This window comes from Lactuca sativa, chromosome 4 (genome assembly GCF_002870075.4).
Source record: "Lactuca sativa cultivar Salinas chromosome 4, Lsat_Salinas_v11, whole genome shotgun sequence".
Lineage (NCBI taxonomy): Eukaryota > Viridiplantae > Streptophyta > Magnoliopsida > Asterales > Asteraceae > Lactuca > Lactuca sativa.
This window is the reverse complement of record NC_056626.2, coordinates 112,154,560-112,180,150: the sequence shown is the minus strand read 5'-3', so window position 1 is coordinate 112,180,150 and position 25,591 is coordinate 112,154,560. Positions and strand designations below refer to the sequence as shown.

General features: G+C 32.8%; 2 protein-coding genes across 3 annotated transcripts; both read left to right on the top strand.

The window, feature by feature from the left end:
- The first annotated feature begins 13,343 nt into the window (after positions 1-13,343).
- Positions 13,344-19,318, top strand: LOC111887746 (squalene synthase 1). Its single transcript, XM_023883907.3, has 14 exons — positions 13,344-13,713; positions 14,725-14,767; positions 14,973-15,062; positions 15,282-15,357; positions 16,199-16,268; positions 17,018-17,161; positions 17,322-17,426; positions 17,507-17,653; positions 17,820-17,895; positions 17,968-18,056; positions 18,184-18,275; positions 18,581-18,626; positions 18,737-18,806; positions 18,997-19,318. Exons 1-14 carry the CDS (start codon positions 13,519-13,521, stop codon positions 19,008-19,010), a joined length of 1,257 nt encoding a protein of 418 aa, XP_023739675.1. The 5' UTR covers positions 13,344-13,518; the 3' UTR covers positions 19,011-19,318.
- Positions 19,319-19,865: 547 nt separating this feature from the next.
- On the top strand, positions 19,866-25,335 carry LOC111887745 (subtilisin-like protease SBT3.9). 2 transcript variants are annotated; one of them, XM_042901129.1, is made up of 13 exons: positions 19,866-19,890; positions 19,978-20,064; positions 21,197-21,234; positions 21,347-21,438; positions 22,037-22,134; positions 22,450-22,605; positions 22,836-22,947; positions 23,090-23,633; positions 23,704-23,801; positions 23,873-24,112; positions 24,184-24,298; positions 24,379-24,598; positions 24,684-25,335. In XM_042901129.1, the coding sequence occupies exons 1-13, from the start codon at positions 19,881-19,883 to the stop codon at positions 25,250-25,252; spliced, it is 2,379 nt and encodes a 792-aa protein (XP_042757063.1). In that variant the 5' UTR covers positions 19,866-19,880; the 3' UTR covers positions 25,253-25,335. The 2 variants fall into 2 exon arrangements, with proteins under 2 accessions (XP_042757063.1, XP_023739674.2); XM_023883906.2 differs by lacking the exons at positions 19,866-19,890; positions 19,978-20,064 and adding an exon at positions 20,076-20,166.
- Positions 25,336-25,591: the final 256 nt, after the last annotated feature.

The following is a 25,591-nucleotide window of genomic DNA, read 5'->3' as shown; positions in this document are numbered from 1 at the left end:
ATCAGGCATGCCACACTCTTTTCTAATACATGAAGAACCCTAAATCACCACAACCACCAGGAATCTTCAAGCGGCAACCGCTCCTTGAATGTCCAACCACCACCACCATATTACTTCGCCTCTCTCTCTTCTCCACCCATCACCGTCGCCCTGGAAGTCTAATCGGAAGCCACCATTGTTATTACATCAGTCATCCTCCACCCTCACCATATCGTGAAACTCTTCACCGTTATTGTCCATTAGGAGAAAGAAAATGAGAATGAGCAAAGAAAGGAATCTGAGGCAGCTAGGGTTTAATGATTGGAGAGCCATTGTCATCGGGAGAAATAAAAGAAGGTGAGATCTGAAACCAAAGTCAATGGAGCTTCGTCTTCATATGGTTCGTCTAGTTACTCTCCTATCCTCTTGTTTTCTCATCTCTCGTCCATTAACGAACCTAAATGAAGAATTGGTTTTGGTGTGTTTTTTCTAATTTATATTTCATTGGATTTTCTTATTGAGATTTTGGTTTCATCGAACAGTGGTTTTGGTTTCATGTTTTATCACAAATTGATTTTATTGGTTCGATAGATAGGCCAAAGAGATAGGGAATTCAATAGTTTGATCGTAAAAGAAGGAGGATGGCAATCTAAGGGGATGAACGGTGAAGTGGGCAAGGCGAGTGCATCTTTTGATTTTGGATTTTTGGATTTGCATCATAGGTTCCATTTTTGTTTCAGATTTGATTTTCAGTTTTTATTTTTCTTTTGGATTTAAGTTACAATTTTGTTGAACATTAGGTAGCTTTGTGTGGAGTTTTGATTGATTTATGTGGTGTGACATCCCCAACTTCACGGTCATTTTAAAAACTTTATTTATGCTTATTTGAAAATCACAATATTCATTTTAAAGAATAATATTGCAGAATTTGTTCCCAGAAAACATGATAAATAATATTATCAAAGCATTTCCAAAGAAATGTCTTTTGTTTATATTAAAACTTTGGGATGTCATTGTCAATATAGAAACATAAGCATAAACAGATCGTACATTCGTTTACACTAATGATTTACATCTCCTATAATCTCTCAGTGTAATGTATCTTCAAATCGACACCTGTGATATAAATAAAGTGAGTGGGTCAGGTTGGGAAACCTGTTGAGTACATAGGGTTTTCAACCCACAATAATATAGTTAATTTGTTTCTTCACATAATTCATGTCAAAATATTAACCCGATTACCCATCCCCTTTATCTTCATTTAATCTTTCCTAAAGATTTATCCAAAGGGCCATCTACTACATCGTATTTACCTCTTATCTCCTTACATCACATTTCCTTATATGTTTGTTCCTAAGGACTTTTCATAAGGATCATCGCCTACATCGCATAGACAGTACTGATGCGGGGATTACTCCCCCAATACGTGTCCAGTAAGGGTTAGGTTATCATCACATGAATACGTAGTTACAACATCGCCTGAACTTGTAATTCAAAGTAAGGGTTAGAGTATCATCGCATGAATACGAAGTTACAACATCGTCTGAACTCCTAATTCAAAGTAAGGGTTAGAGTATCATCGCATGAATACGTAGTTATAACATCGCACGAACTCGTAATTCATCACCAAGTTATGAGCCTATTGGTCTTTCCACATGATTGTCTAGAATAGTTTGTTGTCGCCATCGATACTCTAGTAAATGACTACATCGCCACATCGCTGGTCAAGGTTAACGTATTTCCTCTCATCTTACATCACCTAGTTCTCATAACCTTTATATCATCACCTATCTCTCATCACCCGTCGCTACCCAATACATGTATATATATATATATATATATATATATATATATATATATACACATATATAGTTTAAATCATGTAAACATGTATAAATCGTTCATCTAGCATAGATATCAGGAACACAGATAATATGCATACATAGCACGTAATTTATATTAAATACTTCATATCCATGTGTAAGATGAAAGTATCTATGCACTCACTTGTTAAAGTGATGATTCCAAACTCGGGCAACGCTTCTCTTCTAACAATTTTATTTTCCTTCGGCGAAACCTAGTATCATTACCACTAGATTTTAGTCTAAAATTTATAGCGACTATTTACAAGTGATATTGTTTTATAAGTGTTAAAAAATATGTTTCAACCATTATGTACAAACAGGGGCCAGAAATGAAACACCGAAGGGCATGACCATTTTGGTATTATAGCACTTCTGAAATCCAACAACCATATACGACCATTCAAACCAAATTCCCCGTATCACAAGTAGTTAAAAGATATTATAATAGCTATTATATTATATTATATATATATATGTGTGTGTGTGTGTTGTTTAGAAGTGTATAATAACAATAATAAACTTAAACATAAGCTATATTTTAAGTAGGGTAAGCATAACTCACTTACTAGGAGGTTTGGCTAGGAACCGGGCTCTGCGAGGGTAAAACTTCTTAGCTGAAAGCTCTTCTTCTCGGAGCCTTCTGGCACTTCGAGACTCGCCTCTAGCACTCAGGAAGTGCTAGGGAATGGGAGGGGCTAAGAGGACTGTTTGAGAGAGAAAAAATGGGAAAGGTGTGAGTTTTTGGAGTGATTTGCACCTCTATTTATAGGCTAAATACGGTTCGAATGCGGGGCTTTCCCTTAATGAATGTTGGGCGTTCGTGGCCAGGTGTCATCATCTAGTGCCAAGTCGTGGTGACGAAGCAGTGGCTCAGATCGCGCCACGTGTTGCTCGCTGATTACTCCAAAAACTAATTATATTCTAAAGTCAGTAACTTTTGCATACGAGCTCCGTTTTTGATGTTCTTTATATCCATGCGTAGGTATCGACGGGATCTACAACTTTTGTTTAGACTCTTTGGGCTAATTTTGAATTTATGTATATTTTAACGGACTTAGACAATTAAAAACCGTTAAAAATTCATAACTTTTTCATTCGATGTCCGTTTTCGACTGTCTTTATATTGTTGAGCTCCTATTAATGAGATCTTAAATTCACATTTAGGTTGTGTCGGCTAAAAATCGATCGATCTAAAATTCAATTTTCAGGTTGTACACTGCTATGCTAGATCTTAGAAAAATCATAACTTCCTCAAACAAAGTCAGATTTGGACGTTCTTTTTTTTGTACGCTCTTGGTTTAACATACTAGAGCATGGCTCTAAAATTTTCTTGGAACAAAGTATGACTCATCTATGATAGAACCGTTTCCAACAATGTTCGATTCCTCTTCTTAGTCAGAAAATTGCACTAAGATGTTTTTAGAGGATTAATTGTGATGCACTTCCACAATTACTAAGATGATCATAAAACATGATACTAAAGCACTCTCCTTTCTTTTTAGATTAAAGAATATTTTATCTTTCTGCTTAATTGATTCTTCTGTTTGTTCTGCCTATTTGAATATTTTCAAACGTATCAGAATTTTGTTTAATATTAAAAACAAAATTATATTTACTAAAGCATTAGTATATCATGATGAATAGAGTTATCGTCAATTGTGGTGGATCTGAGGAATTCATATCAACATGTACTAGATCCATTAGTCATTCACTTTCCTAACATAAGTATATGAACAATGGATTAAGTCATAATTTTCCAATGAACAAGATTCTCATATATTATACAACTTGACTTATACAACACCAAGTATCAGTCTAGTTTGGGATGAGATTCTTTTCACTTGGTCAATTACCACAAATGATATTATAAGAATCGAATCGACAATTAATATTTCTATTATTTGAAACATAACTAACACTTCCATTAATGTTATTTTAAGTAAATAAGATAAGGCAACTACGTAAACCAAAACTTCACTTTTATTGAAATAAAATGAAAATTGAAACTTGTCCTTACAATGCATGAAATGAAAAAACTATATTTCTAAACATCTTTGAAAAAGTAATAGCAATCTATTAAATTTGTAACGTGTGTGCTTCCTTCTAGATTAGTCATAGTATGTAATCATTTTGATCAACTATTGTAATCTTTATATGAATGAATAAGAAATGATTATTCATATATTTATATGCTTATGTGTTTTATATAAAATGGATATGATATAAGGGAAGGATTGACCTGTTGGTTGACTTCTCAATTGAGAAAAGACTGGAATGAAACTGGCTGATTCTCCTCCAAACTTCCTTTTCTCCGTGCTCAGTCTCAGTTGCAATACTTGTACATGAAAGGCAGTGAAATACCATTCAATAGAAAGAGTAATAAAATAAATAAGATTAAAATACGCGTCGAAGATAAAATATTATTTAGGACAAATAATCTTAACCTAGTTGTAATATACGTTACAAGGATTTTCGATATATAAGGAGCGTTCAAATCCGACTTCGTATGAAGAAGTTATACTTCTTCGAAGCTTCACGATTAAACCGACACGATTCTACGTATCGTAAAAAGTAAAATTTTGATAAAAAATACTTTTTAGACTAAGTGATATAAATGAAATTCGTTGTAGTCGTTAAATCGAGAATGTGCATATAGAGAACGTCCAAATCTGACTTCGTGAGAGGAAGTTATGATTTTTCCAAGTTTCAGCACAGCAGTGCGGGTGTAGAAATCGAAAATCTATTCGGTTGATTTTTATCCGAAACAATCTAAACAAGAATCTAAGATCTCGTTAATAATATTCTGACAATATAAAGACAATATAGAACGGGCGTTAGATGAAAGAGTTATAATTTTCCGCAGCGAATTCAACAACCTAAGCCTATGAAAAATATAAATTTTTGATATACTGAGAATTAGTTGTTGGGATCTAAAGGAAAATTGTAGATCTCGTTGATAGCTTTTCGAAGATATAAATAACATCGAAAAAAGAGCTCGTATGAAGAAGTTACGTCATTTTGAAAATCTATAAACTCGAGCGTGCTACGTGGCGCATGTTGATGACATGGCACCACGAGAGGGCACCATGTGGCATGGTTGGGAGCCGCCTTACTCCGAGAGACACATTGACATGGCCCACAATAACACGACACATGGCTCCATAAGATTGTGACACGTGTCACCTTATAAAAGGAAGCGAGGTGGGCGAACGGCGACGCGACACGTGGTATAAGGCCACTGGAGCCAGCAAATACCCTGTGTGAGTCGCGCCCTTATGGAATGCATGGCGTGCATTTTGAAAGCATATAGAAACCCTTCGTTTCTGTATAATCTCCTCACATTCAGCCCCTAGAGCTCTTCTCTTTTGATTCTCCTTCCTGTAGACCCTTTTATCTTCATTTATGGTCTGCGGTGAAGCCTTGCGCCAACCTTGAGTACTCATCTGAGTAGTAACCTTCGAGTAGGAGATCCCGAGTCAGTATTCTGCTTGCTTAGATCCCAGTTCTCGTCAATAGTACTCTGTAAGCGAGCTACGCTTACTCTGCCTCCGTGTAATTTATGATTATAATTATAAGTCGTTGCTAGGAACTTATAATTAAGATTTATCAATGATCCCAAGTCATTATATTGATTGATCTACTTACAGGAAAGGTGCCTAGAATGGTCACGTCGGATTGGTTGTTGGATTTCAGAAAGGTTATATGCTGAAATGGTCTTGCCTCCCGACTGTCCTGTCTGGCTGATCGTTACTTGATAGATCTTGAAGTAGACTTTAGGATTGTGAGGAATCTAAAGCCATAGGATAATAATTCCATGAAATATGAAATTATACTAAGACTTAGCATTATGTACATCTAGGTCTTTTGGAAAAGTTGTAAGGAAAAGCTCTTCCCAATTCACCAATCACTAGAAACCTTGTCAGGTGAGTGCGTAGTTATTATCGAGAACATGATTCTAATTTAAAAAGTATTAATATTATTAAGTAATATTCAATGTTTACCTGTATTATCTATGATATGTGCTACTTGTATAAATATGATAATTAGATTATAAACTGTAATGGAAATCAATTACCTTTAATTATAAGTATTGGCTTAGGCTTAAGAATAAGACTCACAAAGGTTACTTAGGTCTCATAATTGGGATAAAATGTGAGATTAGAATGGAGTGAAGTCCTCCTCTTTCTTGGATGACCATAAATGGTTGGTCCAGATCAGACAACTAGAAAGTATGTCTGGATCATCGACTAGAGTATATGACAACACTTGACTATTCTAGGCAGTATAATGAATCTGTTACTAGATTAGATTAATAACCCATGGATGTAGATAAAACAGGATACCATATTTATCAAACCTCTGAATATTGGTTGCCTTATTTAATTTACACTAGCCAAGGACACCCCTAGTTGTGTAGTCAAATAGATACTTAGACAATTCATCTGGTAAGGTGATTCTTCCAGGTGATTTTCGAATTAGGATCTGTGAGAATCGGTTGGGTTAGGTAGTTGGTCCTAGGTTAGAATTATGGATGTCAAAAAGTCTCATGGGACCCCGTTCCCGTGGGGGGCCCGTCCCGTTTGGGGTAATTTTTTTAAAAAAAATCGGGGGCGAGGACGGGGGCGGGGGCAAGGTTAACCCCCGTTTTAATTCCGGGGGCGAGGGTGGGGGCGGGGGTAGGCAGTCTCGTCCCCAACCCGCATGGGGACCCTTTTAATAAATTCATCAAAAAACATGTTTTTAAATTGTTAGTATCATGTTTTTAAGATGTCATAATTTTTTTATGTTTAACATGTAAAATTCTGTTATAAATAATTATTTGTTACCTAAAAATAACTTCTTTTAGCCTAAAGAACAACTTCTTTTAGCCCAAAAAAAGACAGCCGAAAATCAATCGGGGGCGGGGGCGGGGATGGGGGCAGGGACGGGGGAATGGGGAAATTTCAGGGGCAGGGGCGGGGGATGCACTCTCCGCCTCGTTTTCCCTGTTGACATCCCTAGTCAGAATTTTTATATACATTATCTGACAACGTTGTTCGCAGGAATGATATTACTTATTATCATTAAATTAGTATGGGCTTGAAAATCATATGCATCTCACCAGGTTTTTCCAAACCTGACTCATCCATTTTATGCATCACAGGTAGCGGATGTAAAGTTGTCGATGTCTAGTTAGGATACTGAGTGTAATAAAGAGATGTGCCTGTAATAAGTAGTTTTAGGAGTTTTTATATTTTACGATGTAATGTATGGTTGGATATGAACGAATGGCATAATCAATGTTTTAATAAAATAACTTTCATTATCTTAAAAATGTTTTATTTAACTGGGAATCGCATCTCAATTTATAAAGCATAAAGAAAAATCTGAAAAATGGGGATGTCACGGTTGGTATCAGAGCATTAGTTTAAGCGAACTAGAAATTTAGGAAAAATCTAGACTTCAAATTAAAAGTTAAGTATGATCGGTGATGTGTGCGATAGAATACACTTTAGAACAGATGCCTTAGTTGATTTAGACACTAGCACTAGCATAATATAGGAAGATACCTTAACCGATTACTATATATATATATATATATATATATATATATATATATATATATATATATATATATATATATATATCGGTGTGTTAAACTACTTGCCTCTACAACTATAAAACATCATGATGATCACTAGGAGCGGAAGAGTCATCAGTAACGAAGGAGGTCCAGCACCTCAGAACGCCGGAGCAGCTGTTGTGTCAAATCTCGATAAATGAAACTAGATAAGTGATGCGATAAATGTTCGGTCAGCAGCGATGTGAGTTTAGGGTTCTATTGGCTCAAGAACTAGCTAATGCTAGAGGAGGAGTGCCAGTAATCAACGTGCCGATATTTGTTGAATAAACCAACAACGGACCGATTCCTTCTCATCCAGAAACGGTCCAGGAAGTAAATGATGACTCGGAAAGTCATCACTTGAAAGTTCATACTAAAATGTTGTAGATTGTAAGTAAATACTAAAATCAATCAAAGAAGCTAACCATGCATGCAAGCCAGGATCTTGCCAAGATCGCTAGTAGGAGTGAAAAGAACACGGATGCCTTAGCCAACCAAAGTTCAATATGCCCACAATATTTTCAGGATTAGACTGCAACATCAATTTTTTAAGTTCACATTAGACAATAAGCTCCGATAATTCATGAATATAATTTATGTGAACAAAAAAAAAACTAACAAGCAAACCCCTAGTCCTACACAAATCATCATCCTAATCTAATGAAAACTTTTCCACATCAACAACATTTGCGTACGATTTAAACTTTCGGTAACAACAAAACAAAAGCCCTATGATTGACTGTCTATCGAATTAACTAGGGTTTAGCCCCAAAAATGAGATTAACAACATCAGCTTGAGCCTGAAACCTAGTGTGTGAGTAATCATCGTTACGTATCTATTATGAATTACCAATACAGATGACCCTATCTTGATTCCAATAACATCAAAATCCTAGTTTTTAGAAATAGAAGAATATATGGTAAAATTGAAAACATACCTCGAGCACCATGGTTGAAGGTTATGTTTCTTTGATATAGGTTTTCCATAGGTATTTACTAACCTTCATTGAGAAATCGACTTTAGGGCTTTCTAGAAGCGCATAAGTGGTCGCGTAATGTTGATGGTCCAATTGAATGTTGGCGATCTTATGTTGCCGTCCGATTTCTGTTAACCAATGGTCATGAGGTTTTGTTGATGCAAAATTGACAAAGTGCCTAGGGAGTGAAGTAAAGCGAGGTAAAAAGGATGGTGACTGAGAGCAAAATGGACCTCTAAAATCGGCAAAGCTTTTCAAGTGACGCAAAATCGAGTAAATGCTTTGATCTAAGGTGTCGCCTGCAGAGAAATGTCGATTGGAAGCCGATGATGGGTATTAGAGGGTTTTGAAATCGAAGGAATTATTGTTCAAAAGAGATTAATCGGTGTCTTTCTCAGGTGCCAAATGAGTTCAAGGGTGATATGGATAAATTAGAATTTATGGAGTTTGACAACAAACCAAATTAATTTGTAGAATCGTAGAGGAAGCCGACGGAGATGACAGGAGGTGATGAATGCATAGGATTCTCAAATGTTTAGGCGACACCGGTGAAGAACACTTTTAGTGTTCCTCCATATTTTCCTTCCGCCTCCTTTCCTTGGCATCTGGAATTATTGAATAAAAAAGAGAAACCGATTTTCATTACGTAGAGAAGAAGAATTTAGAGACATGAGAGGCTTAATCGGTGTAGGAATACGGAGCAGGTGGATATAAATTGAAAGCTACAACTGATTTAGAAGACATTGGAAGACATATTTGGGATTTGGAGACGAAGAGGGATTAGAGAGAAAAAGGTGGAAGGATCCAGTCGGTACCGAGGGTGACTAAGAAACTCTACATTCTGCCACGTAGGGGCTACATGTAATAGTAGGGACTAAATTAAATAGGTAAAAAAATATGACAATCAAATGCAAAGAAATATATATATATATATATATATATATATATATATATATATATATATATATACACACACACACACAGAGGGCCAAAAATGAATATTTGAAGAAATTGCATACCTAAAACCGTCAAAATAAAAATTATTGTTCCTAATGGTTATATATATATATATATATATATATATATATATATATATATATATATATATATATATATATATATATATATACTAATAAAAGAGTAGTTATTTTGTCATGTGTCATCATATTAGACATTTTAATTAATGTATTGCCACTTGTCAATCTATTAGTTTTACATTTTAAATTTATTAGACCTCCTCATTAATGTGATTCTATTTTAAATTTTAAATTTTAAATTATTGTTTTCATTAATTCACAAATAAAAAATATCTAATATATATTAAAAATTAATTTTATATATTTATTTGAATCAATGATTATAATTTCACATAACTAATAAAAAAATATCTCTTAAATTAATAATTTATTTAAAATAACTTATTAATAATTTTGAGTTTTAACTATAAAAATTTGATTAGTTTTATAACCGTGGTTTCCACGGGTTATATATATATATATATATATATATATATATATATATATATATATATATATATATATATATATATATATATATATATATATATATATAAAAGAGATTTTAAGATTCAACCTCAACCACATATTTCTCATTTGTTGCTCTAACGCTCTAGCATACTTGCAGCAGCGGGGTATGCGTAATCATAAATGATTATAAGACAGAAATGTATAATCATATATGATTATACATGTTTATACGTATATGTTTAATCATAAATGATCATACAGATATGCATGTTCACAGATTGAGTAATCGTATATGATTATGACAGTTGGTAGCATAAGTCGTGGTAGTGACAGAGGTGGTGATGGTAAAGTGGCAGAGGTGGCAGTGGTGGAGTCAGCTGGTGTCAGAGGTGGTGGTAGTGGTGGTGGCGGTGGCAGTTGTAATGGTGGGGATGATGACGTAGGAGAAATGAATAGACGACGTTGTATAATTATTTATGATTATAACAGACATGTTGCACCGGTACGCCGGAGGGTTAGAGCGGCAGATGTGAAATATGTGGCTGACGTTGAATCTTAAAATCTCTATTTTATTTTTAATCTCAATGGAACCTACTCTCTCTCTCTCTCTCTCTCTTTATATATATATATATATATATATATATATATATATATATATATATATATATATATAGGGTTAGGTTATATTGTTCTAACTATCTATTGTGTGCATGTAGGATTGATTCTGGACCAATCATTTTAGTTATTTTAAAAAACTAATTAATGCATATTAGATGTTAAAGATATAATGAACATTAATTAAAATTTCAACATTTAATATGCATTATATAATTTTTTAAAATAACTAAAATGATTGGTCTAGAATCAATTCTATAAGCACACAATAGATAGTAAAAACATTTGAACCTAACTAACTAACTAACTAACTATATATATATATATATATATATATATATATATATATATATATATATATATATATATATATATATATATATATATATATATATATATATATATATATATATATATATATATATATGATGGTTTATAGCGACGATAACATATTAGAAATCTTTGAATAGGAAACTATATAAAACAGATCATTGGAATTTTTATAGGGCAACATGATTTATGCAATGGAATATATGTTTTCAAATTTATATAATAAAACAATTTTTTAGATAAAATATGTAACCATGTTTTTCATCCTATAAACAAATAATGCAAACAAATAATGCAAGACTTGACTTGTAAAATATATAACTTGTTGAAATGTAGTAAGACTTTACTTGTCAAATATATAACTTGTTGAAATGTTTATTGCGTAAGTTGTGTCCATTGCATAGATTCATTAAATAAAATTGCTATACAAATTGGTAAAAGAAATTTAGTCGCTATTAGTAATCGATTTTCATTTATATTTTGACCATAAAATTACATTTAACTGCATACTTTGTATGGAAAATAATAATTTTGATACGTAAGTTGTGTCCATTGCATAAATTCATTAAAAAAAATTGCTATACAAATTTGTAAAAGAAATTTAGTCGCTATTAGTAATCGATTTTCCTTTATATTTTGACCATAAAATTACATTTAACTGCATACTTTGTATGGAAAATAATAATTTTGATACATAATACATGGTATATAAATAAACATTCAATGCTTTTAAGGATGAATTATAATAAAGACACAAAGTTATCATAAAAAAAATTGATTTTAACACCATGTTATTATTTTAATTATTAAGACTTTAAGTTTTTATAAAAGTTCGACTTTGACACTATATTTCTCAATATGTTTGAACCTTATCTATTTGAAATAAATTGGAAAATGCAGTGTAAAAATTGATGTCTACATCATCTGACAACTAGGTTGACCGGTCAAATAGTCAAATATTGAAAGAAACTGAAAAATATAGTGTTAAAATCAAAATTTTATAAAAACTTAATATCTTAGGCCATCTCTAACCCTAAATTAAAAAATCACTTTTACACTATAAATTACACTATAATACGCAGACCATCTCTAACCCATTTATATTTTTTTCCAAAAATATGGACTAAAAAATTGGATAAATAGTGCTTCATCTCCAACTATACTCTATTTTTTTACCACATTTTAACCCCAAAAAATATATTCCATTTTTCTAACTTATATAAATTGTCAAACACACCCCTTCTATTAATTTGTTTTAACAAATATATAATCTATATTTTTTTCATTACAATAATATTAAATAAATAAGATTATATTTATAATACGTAATTATAAGCTTTTGTAAAATACGTTATTGTGTTTTAAAATTTCAAATATGTATTTAAATTTTAATCTAAATTTGTTAAACAAAAAACAAACTTTATATTTATAATAATTAATATAATTTAATATATAACACAATATTATAAGTATAAAATATTACATTTAAATAGTAATTAATAGATAAAAAACCAGAAATGTATAAATATATAAATCGAGAGAGTAAAACCGACAACTCAAAGTTAATCTTCATTTTGGGGGAAATGAATAGTATAACACCATATTTGGTGTTATACTATTTATTTCCCCAAAACAGGGAATAAATGAAGTAGGGTTGGAGGAAAATAGGAAAAAAATTGGAGAAATAATAGAGAATGTAAGTGTAGGTTGAAGATGCTCTCAAGTATTTACAATCCCACATTAAAAAATCACTTTTACATTATAAATTACATTATAATTCTCTCACCCTACATTATGCCTAACATTATATATAGTGTTGGATTTTATTGTATAACTATATACAATATTGGATTTTAGTGTAACACTAAATATAATGTTGAATAAAAAACAATATATATAGAATATTTTTTTAGTGTTAAATATAATATAATGAGTTGGAGGACTTTAGTGTTTACATTATTTTTTACATTATAATTATAGATATAGTGTAAAAAAATAATGTTAATGATTGTAGACGATCTCAAACCCTACATTATAACTAACATTATATATAGTGTTGAATTTTAATGTAATACTATATATATAGTGTTGGATTTTAATGTAACACTAAATATAATATTAAATAAAGAACAATATATCTAATATATATTTTTAATGTTAAATATAATGTTATGTATTGGAGAACTCATTGTCGACACTATTGCTTCCATTATAATTATAGATACAGTTAAAAAAAATAGTGTTAAGGATTGGAAATAGTTTTAGTTATAAAAAAATAATAAATTATCAAATTAAATTTTTATGAATAATAATGTCTTTTATATAATTTATCTTATTTTTAAAATAGAAACTCTTTTTTATTATTGAGTAAAAATGTTTGTTTAGGTTTTTTCTTTGTTATTCGTTTTTTCCACGACTAGTAGAATACATCCACACCAATTCTTTTCCTAACACCTCCAAAGTCTTTTTACTATAAATAGCTTCCTCCACACACACACACACATACAACACATCAACCTCCAGTTTTCACGCACATCTGTAGATCACCACATAAAATCGTGAGAAACGGTTACCACGATCTGCGATTTCGATAAAATCTCTGTAAATCGATTCATCGTTCGGATCGCACGGAAAGTAGCTTGATCTTATTGATCAACGATAAAATGGGGAGTTTAAAGGCAGTGTTGAAACATCCGGACGATTTTTACCCGCTGTTGAAGTTGAAGATGGCGGCGAAGAAGGCTGAAAAACAGATCCCGGCGGAGCCACACTGGGGGTTCTGTTACTCTATGCTTCATAAGGTTTCTAGAAGCTTCGCGCTTGTTATTCAACAGCTCAATCCCGAGCTTCGTGACGCTGTAAGTGTGATTAACCAAACGCCGTATTGTTTTTATGTGTGTTCTAGCAATTCTTGCCTGACCTTGCAATTAGTCTAAGATATTTCCGAATTATAATCTACTCAATTAACAAAAATAAGTGTAGCTAACCAAACGACTTCTTGTTTCCGTGTGTTCTAGTTGTTATCGCCGAATCTTATAATCATTACTGGATATTTTCGATTTTCCGGTTCGTGAAATGCGTGGATTAAATAGATAATCAAATGATACTATTCTCGATTAACAAAATTTAAAGTTTTCATTAATTTTTGTGATTTGGTGGATCGTGATGCATAAGTCAATTTGTCGTATTCTTCATAGACACGTTCTATACATCTGGCGTATCTTTCAATCCTCTTCTGTGTAAATTTCACTGCAGTCGTCCAGAATAGGTCGTCTGTGTAAATAATTCAGATGTCGCATGTGTGAGAGGGAATATAACTGTGGAAGATAGCATATTCTCTTTTTTTGCACCTGGATTCAGAGTATCAGCTTTTTGGGGGTGTTTTAAAAGTGTTGCTGCCTGCGATAATAGCAGTGCAGCATCTTTACCTCTTTTTTTTAGGGGGGAGGGGGATTTGTTATTGACGATCTGCAAAAGATCAATGGAATCGCCTTTATTCAAGTTTTACACACACATACAGATGAGAGGGTAAAGTCAGATGTCTGTATTTGTATTTTAACATGTGAATTGTTGTAAATTGGCGTTCTTAGTTGACCCCAAGCTGTCATAGGAATTTTTCAAACTTATACCCACATAACCTTGGTTGCTTGCTAGAGGAGGGGAAGTGGTAACAATCACCAAAACTTTATTTAGCATAAAAGAGTGATTATCAATCCAAAAATGGACTTTTAACAACCATAGAAGTTTATATTTTATGCCTTTTGAGGAACAGAAGTGTGTGCATCTGTAATCCACTAACAATCAACTTTTTTTTTTGTTTGTGTTGCTACATACTTTCTAATATAATTTTGACACTCTATACACTGCAGGTTTGCATTTTCTATTTGGTTCTTCGTGCCCTTGACACTGTTGGTAGGTCTAAATACCTTTAAGCAAATTTTCTAGTTTTCTGATTTTCTTTGATAAGTATTAAAATACTTTGAGAAGATGTATCATTATTGACCCTCTTGATATGTTGCTGTTGTTATTTTTGTTTTTTCTTTTCTCCTAAGATGCGCACGAAAATCATTTGATTTTCATGATTTACTTACTAATTCTGCACTTTTCCTTTTTGCAGAGGATGATACAAGTATAGATGCTGAAATCAAAGTACCAATTCTGATTGCCTTTCATCAGCATATCTATGATCGTGATTGGCACTTTGCATGTGAGTACTCGGTTGTGTTTGGGATTTTGGAATTGGAATGGAATGGTTCATTCCATTAGAGTGAAAAAAAGAATTGTTTGTTAGGGGCATTTTTTTCCTCCATTCCATCATGGAATAGAATGGAAAATTGCAATATAACTCTTTTTTGTTTATGTAATTTTAATGACTCAAATCATTTCTAAAATCTTTATGATTTTAACTCTTTTTTTTTTCCTGAAGGTGGTACAAAGGAATACAAGGTTCTCATGGACCAGTTCCATCATGTTTCTGCTGCCTTTCTGGAGCTTAAGAAAGGGTAAAATTTACATATAAACTAATGCTTTTGGATATTTTATCATTAAAAAGTATTAATGGATCATGAATTAAAGTAAGCAATTAAACAAGTGATATTCTTGTCATCTTCCTTGGTTTTCAATTTGTATATGGATCTAGCAAGGATTGATCTAGAATATTGAAAAAATAATAATAGTGTTAACAATAATAATTATAATAATAATAGTTACAAAAGGAGCTTTTACATATTATAAATAATCTTGGTTGTAATCAATGATTTCATCATAAATCCTGTTCTTTATTCTCTGAAAGTGACACACAATAGCCATAAATATTTCATATTTCCTGTTGATGCTTCTGGTAACCCGAACCTCATCATGAAATAGATGTGGGAAAAATACCGAAAAACATTTATATTTTCACCATTTTATTGCGATTTGACTATTTTGTGTAATGATTAACCATTACACTTTTTCAACATTTAAACAAATCCACATACCTGGTTTTGATATGAAGGCAAAATATAGAAAAGCACTTATGCTATCACCATATTATTGATTAGCCACTTATCCTTTTCCTGTAATAATTAAACTATGATATAATGGTGAGATCAATATAATGGTGAAAGTATGTTGTGCTTTTCTGTATTTTAATCTTTTTAAAAAACTGGCAACTAGTTTTTATGTTTGGCACGTGCTAATAAAAGCTTATAATGAATCTATATTTAAAGACAAGAATGGCCACTTGTGAACATTTGTAGACATTTAAATGCATTTATGCTATGGCCTATGGTCTTTCTGTATATGCTTTGTGCATCTTTTAAGAAATTTTTTTTGCTTTGCAATACTCCAATTATTTTGCAGTTACCAGGAGGCAATTGAGGATATAACCATGAGAATGGGTGCAGGGATGGCAAAATTTATCTGCAAAGAGGTAATTATAATTATCATTGTTTAAATTCAAGAAATAACAATGTACTTTTATTGATTTGTTTATTATAGCATCCTACTTTCATTTCTTCCTCTTACAACATTCCACTTTGAAATTTTTTAACCAATTTATAGCAATGTCATCTAAATACAAAGAAATTTTCTATGCTATAATTGGGTAGATTTTTCAAAGAATGATGTTCTAATAAGTATAAAATAGAAAGTAAAATACTATAATTATGTTTTGTTTTTCAAAGTACAATCCCTAAATAAGAAATTTGTTGAAAGTACAATGGTATAATAAGAAGACATGAAAGTATTTTGCTTTTTTGTGCAATTTCATTGGTAGATTTTTCGAAAGTATAATATTCTAATAAGAAAAAAAAACGAAAATACAAAGCTATAAGTAGGAATGTTTTTTGCCTTGATAAGAAAAAAGTTTGAAAGTACAATGCTATAAAAATGAAAGTAGGATGAAAGCATGTTTGCTATTGTCCCCATTTACCCTTATTTATAGGGTTAAATGCAAATATAGCAACTTGTTTTCTTTGATTTGTTTGTTATAGCATCTTACTTTCTTTTCTTTCTCTTACGACTTAACACAGTGTACTTTGAAAGTACGTTGCTATTCTTTGCATTTTCCATCAACATTGCATACTATAGTTTCGGTTAAGAGAATTTTTAAGACAAGTTTTACCCGTCTCTTATCTGTTGAAAGGGAAAATGAATTTTACTTTGATTTTGCAATTGCAGGTTGAGACAATTGATGATTATGATGAGTATTGTCATTATGTTGCTGGACTTGTTGGATTAGGGTTGTCTAAACTCTTCCATGCCTCAGGCACCGAAAAGTTGTTTCCAGATTCCATCTCCAATTCAATGGGTTTGTTTCTCCAGGTAATTTTTACACACTCAGCTTTTTAATGCATTATACTTTAAAATACCAACATACTTTCATTTAGTTGTTTATTGATCAAAGTACATTGCTATTTCTTGCATTCAAACCTAGTTGGAATTCTTACTGGGCATTGTATTTATTATTGGTCATAAATTACAGAAAACAAACATCATTAGAGATTATCTGGAGGATATAAACGAGATACCCAAGTCACGAATGTTTTGGCCTCGTGAAATCTGGAGTAAATATGTCAATAAACTAGAGGTATGTACAACTACATTAAAAAAATATTTAAATATACATAAAAATTAAAAAAATAAATATCTAAAGTTTTATTCTTCCAGGAGCTGAAGTATGAAGAGAACTCTGAGAAGGCTGTTCAATGTCTGAATGATATGGTCACTAACGCTTTAATCCACATTGAAGACTGTTTAAAATACATGTCTGAATTGCGTGATCCCGCTATTTTCAAGTTTTGTGCCATTCCACAGGTACTTTCATTGACTACTTTATTTTATATATATATATATATATATATATATATATATATATATATATATATATATATATATATATATATATATATATATATATATATACATCATCCTACTTTCATTTCTTAAATTTACCCCTTTTTTATCCTTCTGACTTTATCAGATCATGGCGATTGGAACACTAGCTCTATGCTACAACAACATTGAAGTTTTCAGGGGTGTAGTGAAAATGAGACGTGGTAAGTATTTATTCATTTTGTTATTTTTAATTGAATGCTGCTTTTTTACTTTGTTGGTGCGTCTTTATGTAGGTCTTACTGCTAAAGTAATTGATCGGACTAAAACTATGGCTGATGTGTACAGAGCTTTCTATGATTTTTCCTCAATTCTCAAGGCTAAGGTATATTAATTTGTTGTTTAGTAATACTTATCAAGGGTTAAATGCATTTCACTTTTTCACTTTTTCTTTTACCAATTTATGCAACAAGTTGGTTTTTGACATGAATTATGACCATTGGATGTTACAGGTCAACATGAATGATCCCAATGCCAAAACAACAATCACAAGGATAGAAGCAGCTCAGAAAATTTGCAAGGACTCTGGCACCCTTAGCAACAGGTATTTTCATCTCTTGTATTTTTTTTTTAATAAATTGGGCTAAATGCAAGAAATAGCAAGGTACTTTAGTTTTCTTGTGTATTATTTGAAAATTGTAAGAGAAATGTTTTTGAAAATATAATTTTTGAACAAACTCAGGGACCAAAATTGTTGCAACAATGAAAAATAGGCAACAAAAATTCAAAAGGAACCAATTTGGTTGTCCATACTCCATTGTGTATAAAATATAAATGGTGTTTTAACTAGATTCTGTTTTTTGTTACTATGTTCTTAATTATATTGAATTGTTATTGTCTTGTTATCAGGAGATCTTACATAGTTGATAGCGAGCCAAGCTACAGTCCAGCTCTGGTATAGATTCCATCTCTTTTTTTTTTTATTCCCTAAATTGCCCTTGTGATATTAATATACAACAGTCAACACTCTACTAACAATATATAACCATGCTGATTTTTATGCAGATTGCTTTGATTTTCATCATACTGGCAATTCTTTACGCATATCTGCATGCCAACCGCACAAATAAATTCAGTAAGCATATTCATTTTCTACCTAAAAAAACATTTGTTATAACATAACATAACATAACACCCTGAACTGCATTTGGAGTGTCACAACAACTGATGTGATGTGAATGAGACAAAAACAAAATTGCAATTTTTTTTTATCCTCATCATCTATCTATGCATACAATTTCTGATAACTTATTATGTCTTTTCAGAAGTTACTTTGTAAGAAGAAGAAGAAGAATCTGTGGTGAGGAAGGGGAAGGAGAAGGAGAAGGTTTATTAAATCCAATTGTGAAATGTAAAAGGACATTGTTTTTGTAGGTGTTGTGGTTGGTTGGTTGGTTGGTATATTGTAAATGGAAGTAAGGAAGTAGTTGTTATGTTACGAACATGAAGTAAGTTGAACGTAAAAACGCCAGTTATGTGTTTCCGTTAACGATCCATACCATGTGGTTTGGTTGGTGTTGTTTGAGTTTCCGACTTAATCTGCACTTGTTAAATGCTTATTTATACAATATTGTTTTTAACTTTTAACCAATTTATTTACAAATTCATCATATATTTTTGAAGGCCTACTTTATGTAACATAACTATATATATATTTGAAGTTCGATACCCAATAGTTTTTGCATGTCTTCGAAACCGATATGAAATATGCATAGCTTTTAATGACTTCAATCGTAAACTCAAGGCGAATTATGGCAACACAGCCCTTGGTACACGTTTAGGAGGACATCCTAATAGCATTCCTCTGGGATATGATGACTAATTTGCAATGTTACCAATCCGTTCCTTTAACCTCTCAAAAGGGTTGAAAATAGCATTCAAAGGGTGGGTGTCAAAAGAGTATATAACTAAGTTAATGATGACGTGACCTCATGTGGAAACATAAATAGGATGACCTAGTATTGAGGGTAATAATCATGTAGATATTTGTGTTATCTAATGATGACTCTACTACTAGGGAAGACGTTAATGGAGACTACTTGGAGATGTGGGTAGTGCTTGGGTGTTATCTTTTTGGAGATTATGAAGAGTGGATCATGATAATGCTATGAGACAAATGTTACTAGGCTATCATTGAAATGTGGAATGGATGCTGAACAGTAAGTATACTGTGAATTCACATGTTTACAATCAGATACCAACAAAGCGTTGAATTGAATCTGCTTTTTTTATCCGACACTTGCAAGTGTTCTTCCCCTATGCGGCAAAGTCAAGTCAACGCGTTTCAACACTCCAAATTCCACTACACACACACACGAACCCATTTTCATGGCGTAAGTAATTTCACTTCAAAATCAGAATGTTTGTGGAGCAGGTGGCACAGCATTTCGTGGGCCCTCATCTCATCTTACCCAACAATTTTGCATATAAAAAGGGTATTTGTTGTACTCTGAAAATGATCGATCTTGATTTCCTTTTTTCAAGAAAAGTTCGATTTTTTATGATGAATAATACACTTCCCTTTGCATGTTTTGGCATCTCCGGTCTAAAATCTTTGGGTAAAAAGTACAAGATTTGACCAGTTTTTTTTTGTTTTCATGGGGTACTTCCGGTAAACTGTGAAAAAAAATTCAAATTTTATCAAGTACCCATCTTCTCTTTTTTTGATGTTTTTGTTGGGAAAATAAGTTCATAATCCACACCATTTTGGTACGATGTATTAATAACACAGAGACATCTGTGTGCGAAAACGCCACTTCTGGTATATCTGATTTTTTTTTTTTTTTTTTTGATTATGTTGTGAGCCCGTTTCTTTTTCCTTTTTATGTTTTTATTGAGCCTTTTAAGGGGAAAATCCAAAACCCACATGATTTTGGTACAATTATATGTACATATATAAGGGTATTTATGGTATGATTTGCAAAAAGTTTCAAATTTTACAATGAACCCATTTAGTTTTTGATTTTTTTATTCAATCTTTAAATAAAAAAGATCCCATAAATCCACATCATTTTCTGCAAGCATATGCATACATATCTGTTTTTGTAGGAGCGTGTTCTTTCTGTGTCCAAAGGGTATTTCTGGTAAAATTATTTCATAAAAGTTTCAATATGGTGAATCATTTCCTTTTCAACTGTTCTTCCAGAAAACAAAAGGGTATTTCTGCAAGCATATGAATCTTCCAGGAAACAAAAATCCAAAAAAAAATCCACATCCTTCTGATACAAAATACAGAAAATATCTATTCTTTCTCTTTGCGAAGGGTATTTTAGTAATTCACCAAACGAGTTTCAAATTTCTAAGAAGAACCCATTTCCTTTTCTTCACATTTTTATTAAATTTGACTAAAAAATCCACCCCATTTTGCTCAATTATATATGTATCTATATGTGTATGTAAGCTTTCATACTTTGACATCTCTCATGGGATTCTCATCAAGGGTTAATGTTCTTCTCGTCCTTTTAGTAATCTTTCAGCAAAAATTGGGCATTTCAAGCAGCAAGGCATGTCCCTTTTTTTTTTATGTTTGAATATATATTTGAAATGTCTGACTTTTTATTGTTGATTCCTTGACTATTGACTAATCAAATCAAGAATATTTTAATCCAATTTCAGGTTCATATTGTTTATATGGGACATAATACTCTCACTGAGCCAATGCTTCTTCAGGATACACACCATGGGATCCTCTCTCAAATACTTGGAAGGTTTGTTTATATAAATATTGTTATATGTTGTTCTATTATACATTATTATTTTTAGATTATATGATACATCTGCTGCTGACTTTTGAAAGTCAAATGAACTGGTTTTGACGCAAAATGTAGAAATTCATTTGCGAATTGGTGTTGTATTACTTTATGAAATTGATATAAATGTAGCAAACGTTTGAAGTAAATATGAAAGAAAGGAATGCAAAGTAAATTTCTCACATAGTTTATTTATTTATTTAAATATTTGTGGGATAGAAACTAGATCCCAAAATCATTTTAAAGGTTTTCTATACTAGTATCCATATTTACTTTAAACATGAATCAAATCCCATTAATTGTGGATATTAGAACTGACCATAAAAAGTCAAAACATATCTCATGTCTTACAAGTTAAGCTAAAATCCAGCCAATTGTACAAAATGGACATTAGCGTGACTTTATTTAATAATACACATTCTAATTATTTCTAATAATTCAGTAAAAGATGTTTAAAAGAACGACTTAAGAGATAAAGTCAAGGAACTTAGTGCTTACAAATTTGTTTCCTTAATTAGCCTTACTATTTGTTATTGTTGATTTTTGATTTTTCTAGCAAAGAAGCTGCAAATAGATCAATTTTGTATAGCTACAAACATGGCTTTTCCGGCTTTGCTGCAGTATTAACCCCGACTCAGGCATCATTGGTTGCAGGTATCAATCCAAATACAAAGTAATTTTCATTGCTATAATTTTGAAGATTTTTCAAAAAAAAAAAAAAATGATGTCCTAATAAAAAAAAAATTGAAAATACAATACATAATGTGGTAGATTTTTCAAAGTTCAATTTCTTCATAAAAAAGTTAAATGTGTAGTGCACTAATAGAAAGAAATGAAAGTAGGTTGATGTAATACACAAGTAAATGAAAGTATGTCTTGCATTTACCCATAAAACTTATAAACAACTACTTTGTCCTTTCATTACGAGTTATTATAAAAGTACGTTACGATTTCTTTCATTTAATACAGATTTACCAGAAGTTGTACGTGTGATTCCTAATAGAATTCTTAAGCTTCACACAACACGGAGTTGGGATTTTCTCGACATTAAGCCTCGTTTGGTCAATGGTATACTCTCCAAAGGTCAATCGGGTGTTGGATCAATCATTGGTGTCTTCGATAGTGGTATGTTATAACTTTGACTTTTGAAGTCAAAGATATTAGTTTCTGACTCCTAAAATTTTAGTATAAATTCTTTAAATTTTCAAGGGAAAAAAAATCCATCACTAAATTAGAAGTTAGATCCAATCAATTCAAAAAAGTGTTGACAACTAGAGTAATTCTTTGACATCAAAAGTCAAAATTTACATCTTTTGCATGATGATTTGAGATTCTGTTTGACTTTTGTTGACCAGGGGTATGGCCGGAATCTATAAGCTACAACGATGCCGGAATGAAGAGGATACCATCACGTTGGAAAGGCGTATGCGATGAAGGAGAACACTTCAACAAGTCCAACTGCAATAGGTTCGATCTTTCATTATCCAAGATAGCACTTAACGGGATAATTTAAAAAAAAAAAAAAAAAAAAAACATCTTGATTTCATGTTCTTATTCGAGATTCAAGAATTCGATTCAAATTCTAACTAAGATCCAATATTTCTAACAGAAAAATCATTGGTGCGCGTTGGTATATCAAGGGATACGAAGCTGAATTCGGAAAACTAGACACAAGCGACGGATCAGAATTTCTATCGGCGCGTGACGCATACGGCCACGGCACACACACGTCCTCAACCGCCGCCGGAGCTCCGGTAACGGACGCAAGTTTCTTTGGGCTAGCCCATGGGGTAGCCCGAGGTGGCGCACCGTCGTCTCAAATCGCCATATATAAGGTTTGTTGGGCCACCGGTGGTTGCAGCTCAGCCGACATCCTTGCCGCCTTTGACGACTCAATCCGCGACGGCGTGGATGTGATCTCGGCCTCTTTGGGTTCTACACCACCGTTTTCGACCTACGTTGATGACCCGTTGGCTATTGGATCGTTTCATGCGGTGGCGCGTGGGATAACGGTGGTTTGTTCTTGTGGGAATACCGGGCCGTATCCTCAAACGGTGGCTAACACCGCTCCATGGATTATAAGTGTAGCTGCTAGCACCATTGATAGAGCTTTTCCGACGTTGATTACACTTGGAAACAATCAAACTTTTGTGGTACGTGCTTTTCTGTTGAATTGGTGAAGAAGCATGTATTAGTCAAAGTGATTATCTGGATCATCTGCAGGGTCAAGCTTTCGTTACAGTGAAAGTTTTTCACAGGTTTTATCCTCTCGTGTATGGTGAAGATATTGTAGCTGATGATGCAGATGAGGAGGATGCAAGGTCTTATTCATAATCTTTTAAAAGGTAAAGTTCACTTTTTTATTATTATTAATGTATATGAGTTTTTACAGAAGCTGTGAAGCGGGATCATTGAATGCGAGTTTAGCCGAAGGCGCAATCGTTCTATGCTTCCAATCCCGGACAAAAAGCTCCGCCGCTTCGACCGCCGGAAATGTGCAAGATGTCGGTGGCGTAGGGATCATATTTGTTCAATATCCAACCAAAGATGTCACTTTGACTTTCGCAATCCCATGTGTTCAAATTGACTTTACCATTGGAACCTCTATAGTCACTTACATTGAATCAAACAGGTGTAAAACAACTTTCTTTTCTCCATGTTTTTCTTTATTAAGTCAAAAAGATTTATGCATCTTCTTTATAGTAATCCGGTTGTGAAGATTAGTGGCACAAGAACAGTTATCGGAAAACAAACATCGCCGGAAGTTGCATTCTTCTCAGCCAGAGGACCAAGTTCATTGTCCCCGACAGTACTCAAGGTACTTCTGTTTCAGAAATTTTGACTTATATTTGACTTTTTTCAATTTTGGATTTTGAAATGTGATAATGGATTTGACAGCCAGATATAGCTGCTCCGGGGGTTAATATATTGGCATCATGGTCTCCGGTTGCTTCTTCTTCATTAGTCAACGGTCAAACTAAAGCTTCATCACTCGACTTCAAAATAGAATCCGGGACTTCCATGGCCTGCCCGCATATCTCGGGCATCGTTGCTCTTCTCAAATCTTTATATCCAACATGGACTCCTGCAGCAATAAAGTCTGCCCTGGTCACCACAGGTCAAAACTCAATCATCCAACCTATGTTTTCATTTTTTTTTTTTGTATTATTATTATTTTCATATTTTGTCATATGATATTACAGCCTCCATAGAGGACGAAAATGGTCAGCCTGCTGTTGCAGAGGGGGCTCCACACAAGCAGGCTGACCCTTTTGACTATGGAGGGGGTCATGTGGACCCCAACAAAGCTGTAAATCCCGGTCTCATATACAACATGACAACCAAAGATTACATCCATTTCCTTTGTGCCATGGGATACAATGACACCGCCATTAGCTCATTAGCCAACTCGCACTCTCCCTGCCCTAAAAAAACCAACTTTCTAAAAAACCTTAATCTTCCATCAATCTCGATTCCCGAGTTGCAAAAACCCACGATGGTATCAAGGATTGTGACAAATGTGGGCCCTACTGGCTCTCGTTATGTGGCACGTATTGAAGCGCCAGCTGGCACACGTGTTATGGTGGACCCATCGATCTTATTCTTTAATTCTACAAATACTAGACTAAGGTTTAAAGTGACAATTTGTCCATTGTTGAAGGTGCAAGGGAGGTTTTCTTTTGGGAGTTTGTTGTGGGAAGATGGGGTTCATGTTGTGAGAACACCGTTGGTGGTTCGTGTTGTCGTTAAGAAATCGTATTCTCAGATATGATTTGTATGTTTTTGATATTCACTTTTTTAATCGATCTTTTGTAGTATCTAAATAAAGCAGAGAAAAATCGATTTATTTACGTATACGGGAAGTAAATATACCACATCATGTGTAACAAATGTTACAATCATTTGTATGTTCGGTATATTCGGTTTCAAAAGTTTGGTTGTGATATAACAATATATCAAAATACACAATGCAAGTCTAACATGTGAAGGTTTTATACTTTTATACATATGTATGTGTGTGTTTAACATCCAAACACGTGAAATATGGCTCACAAAACCATTTATATAACATGTACAAAACATTGAACACATAATTCACTTGTAGTTTGAC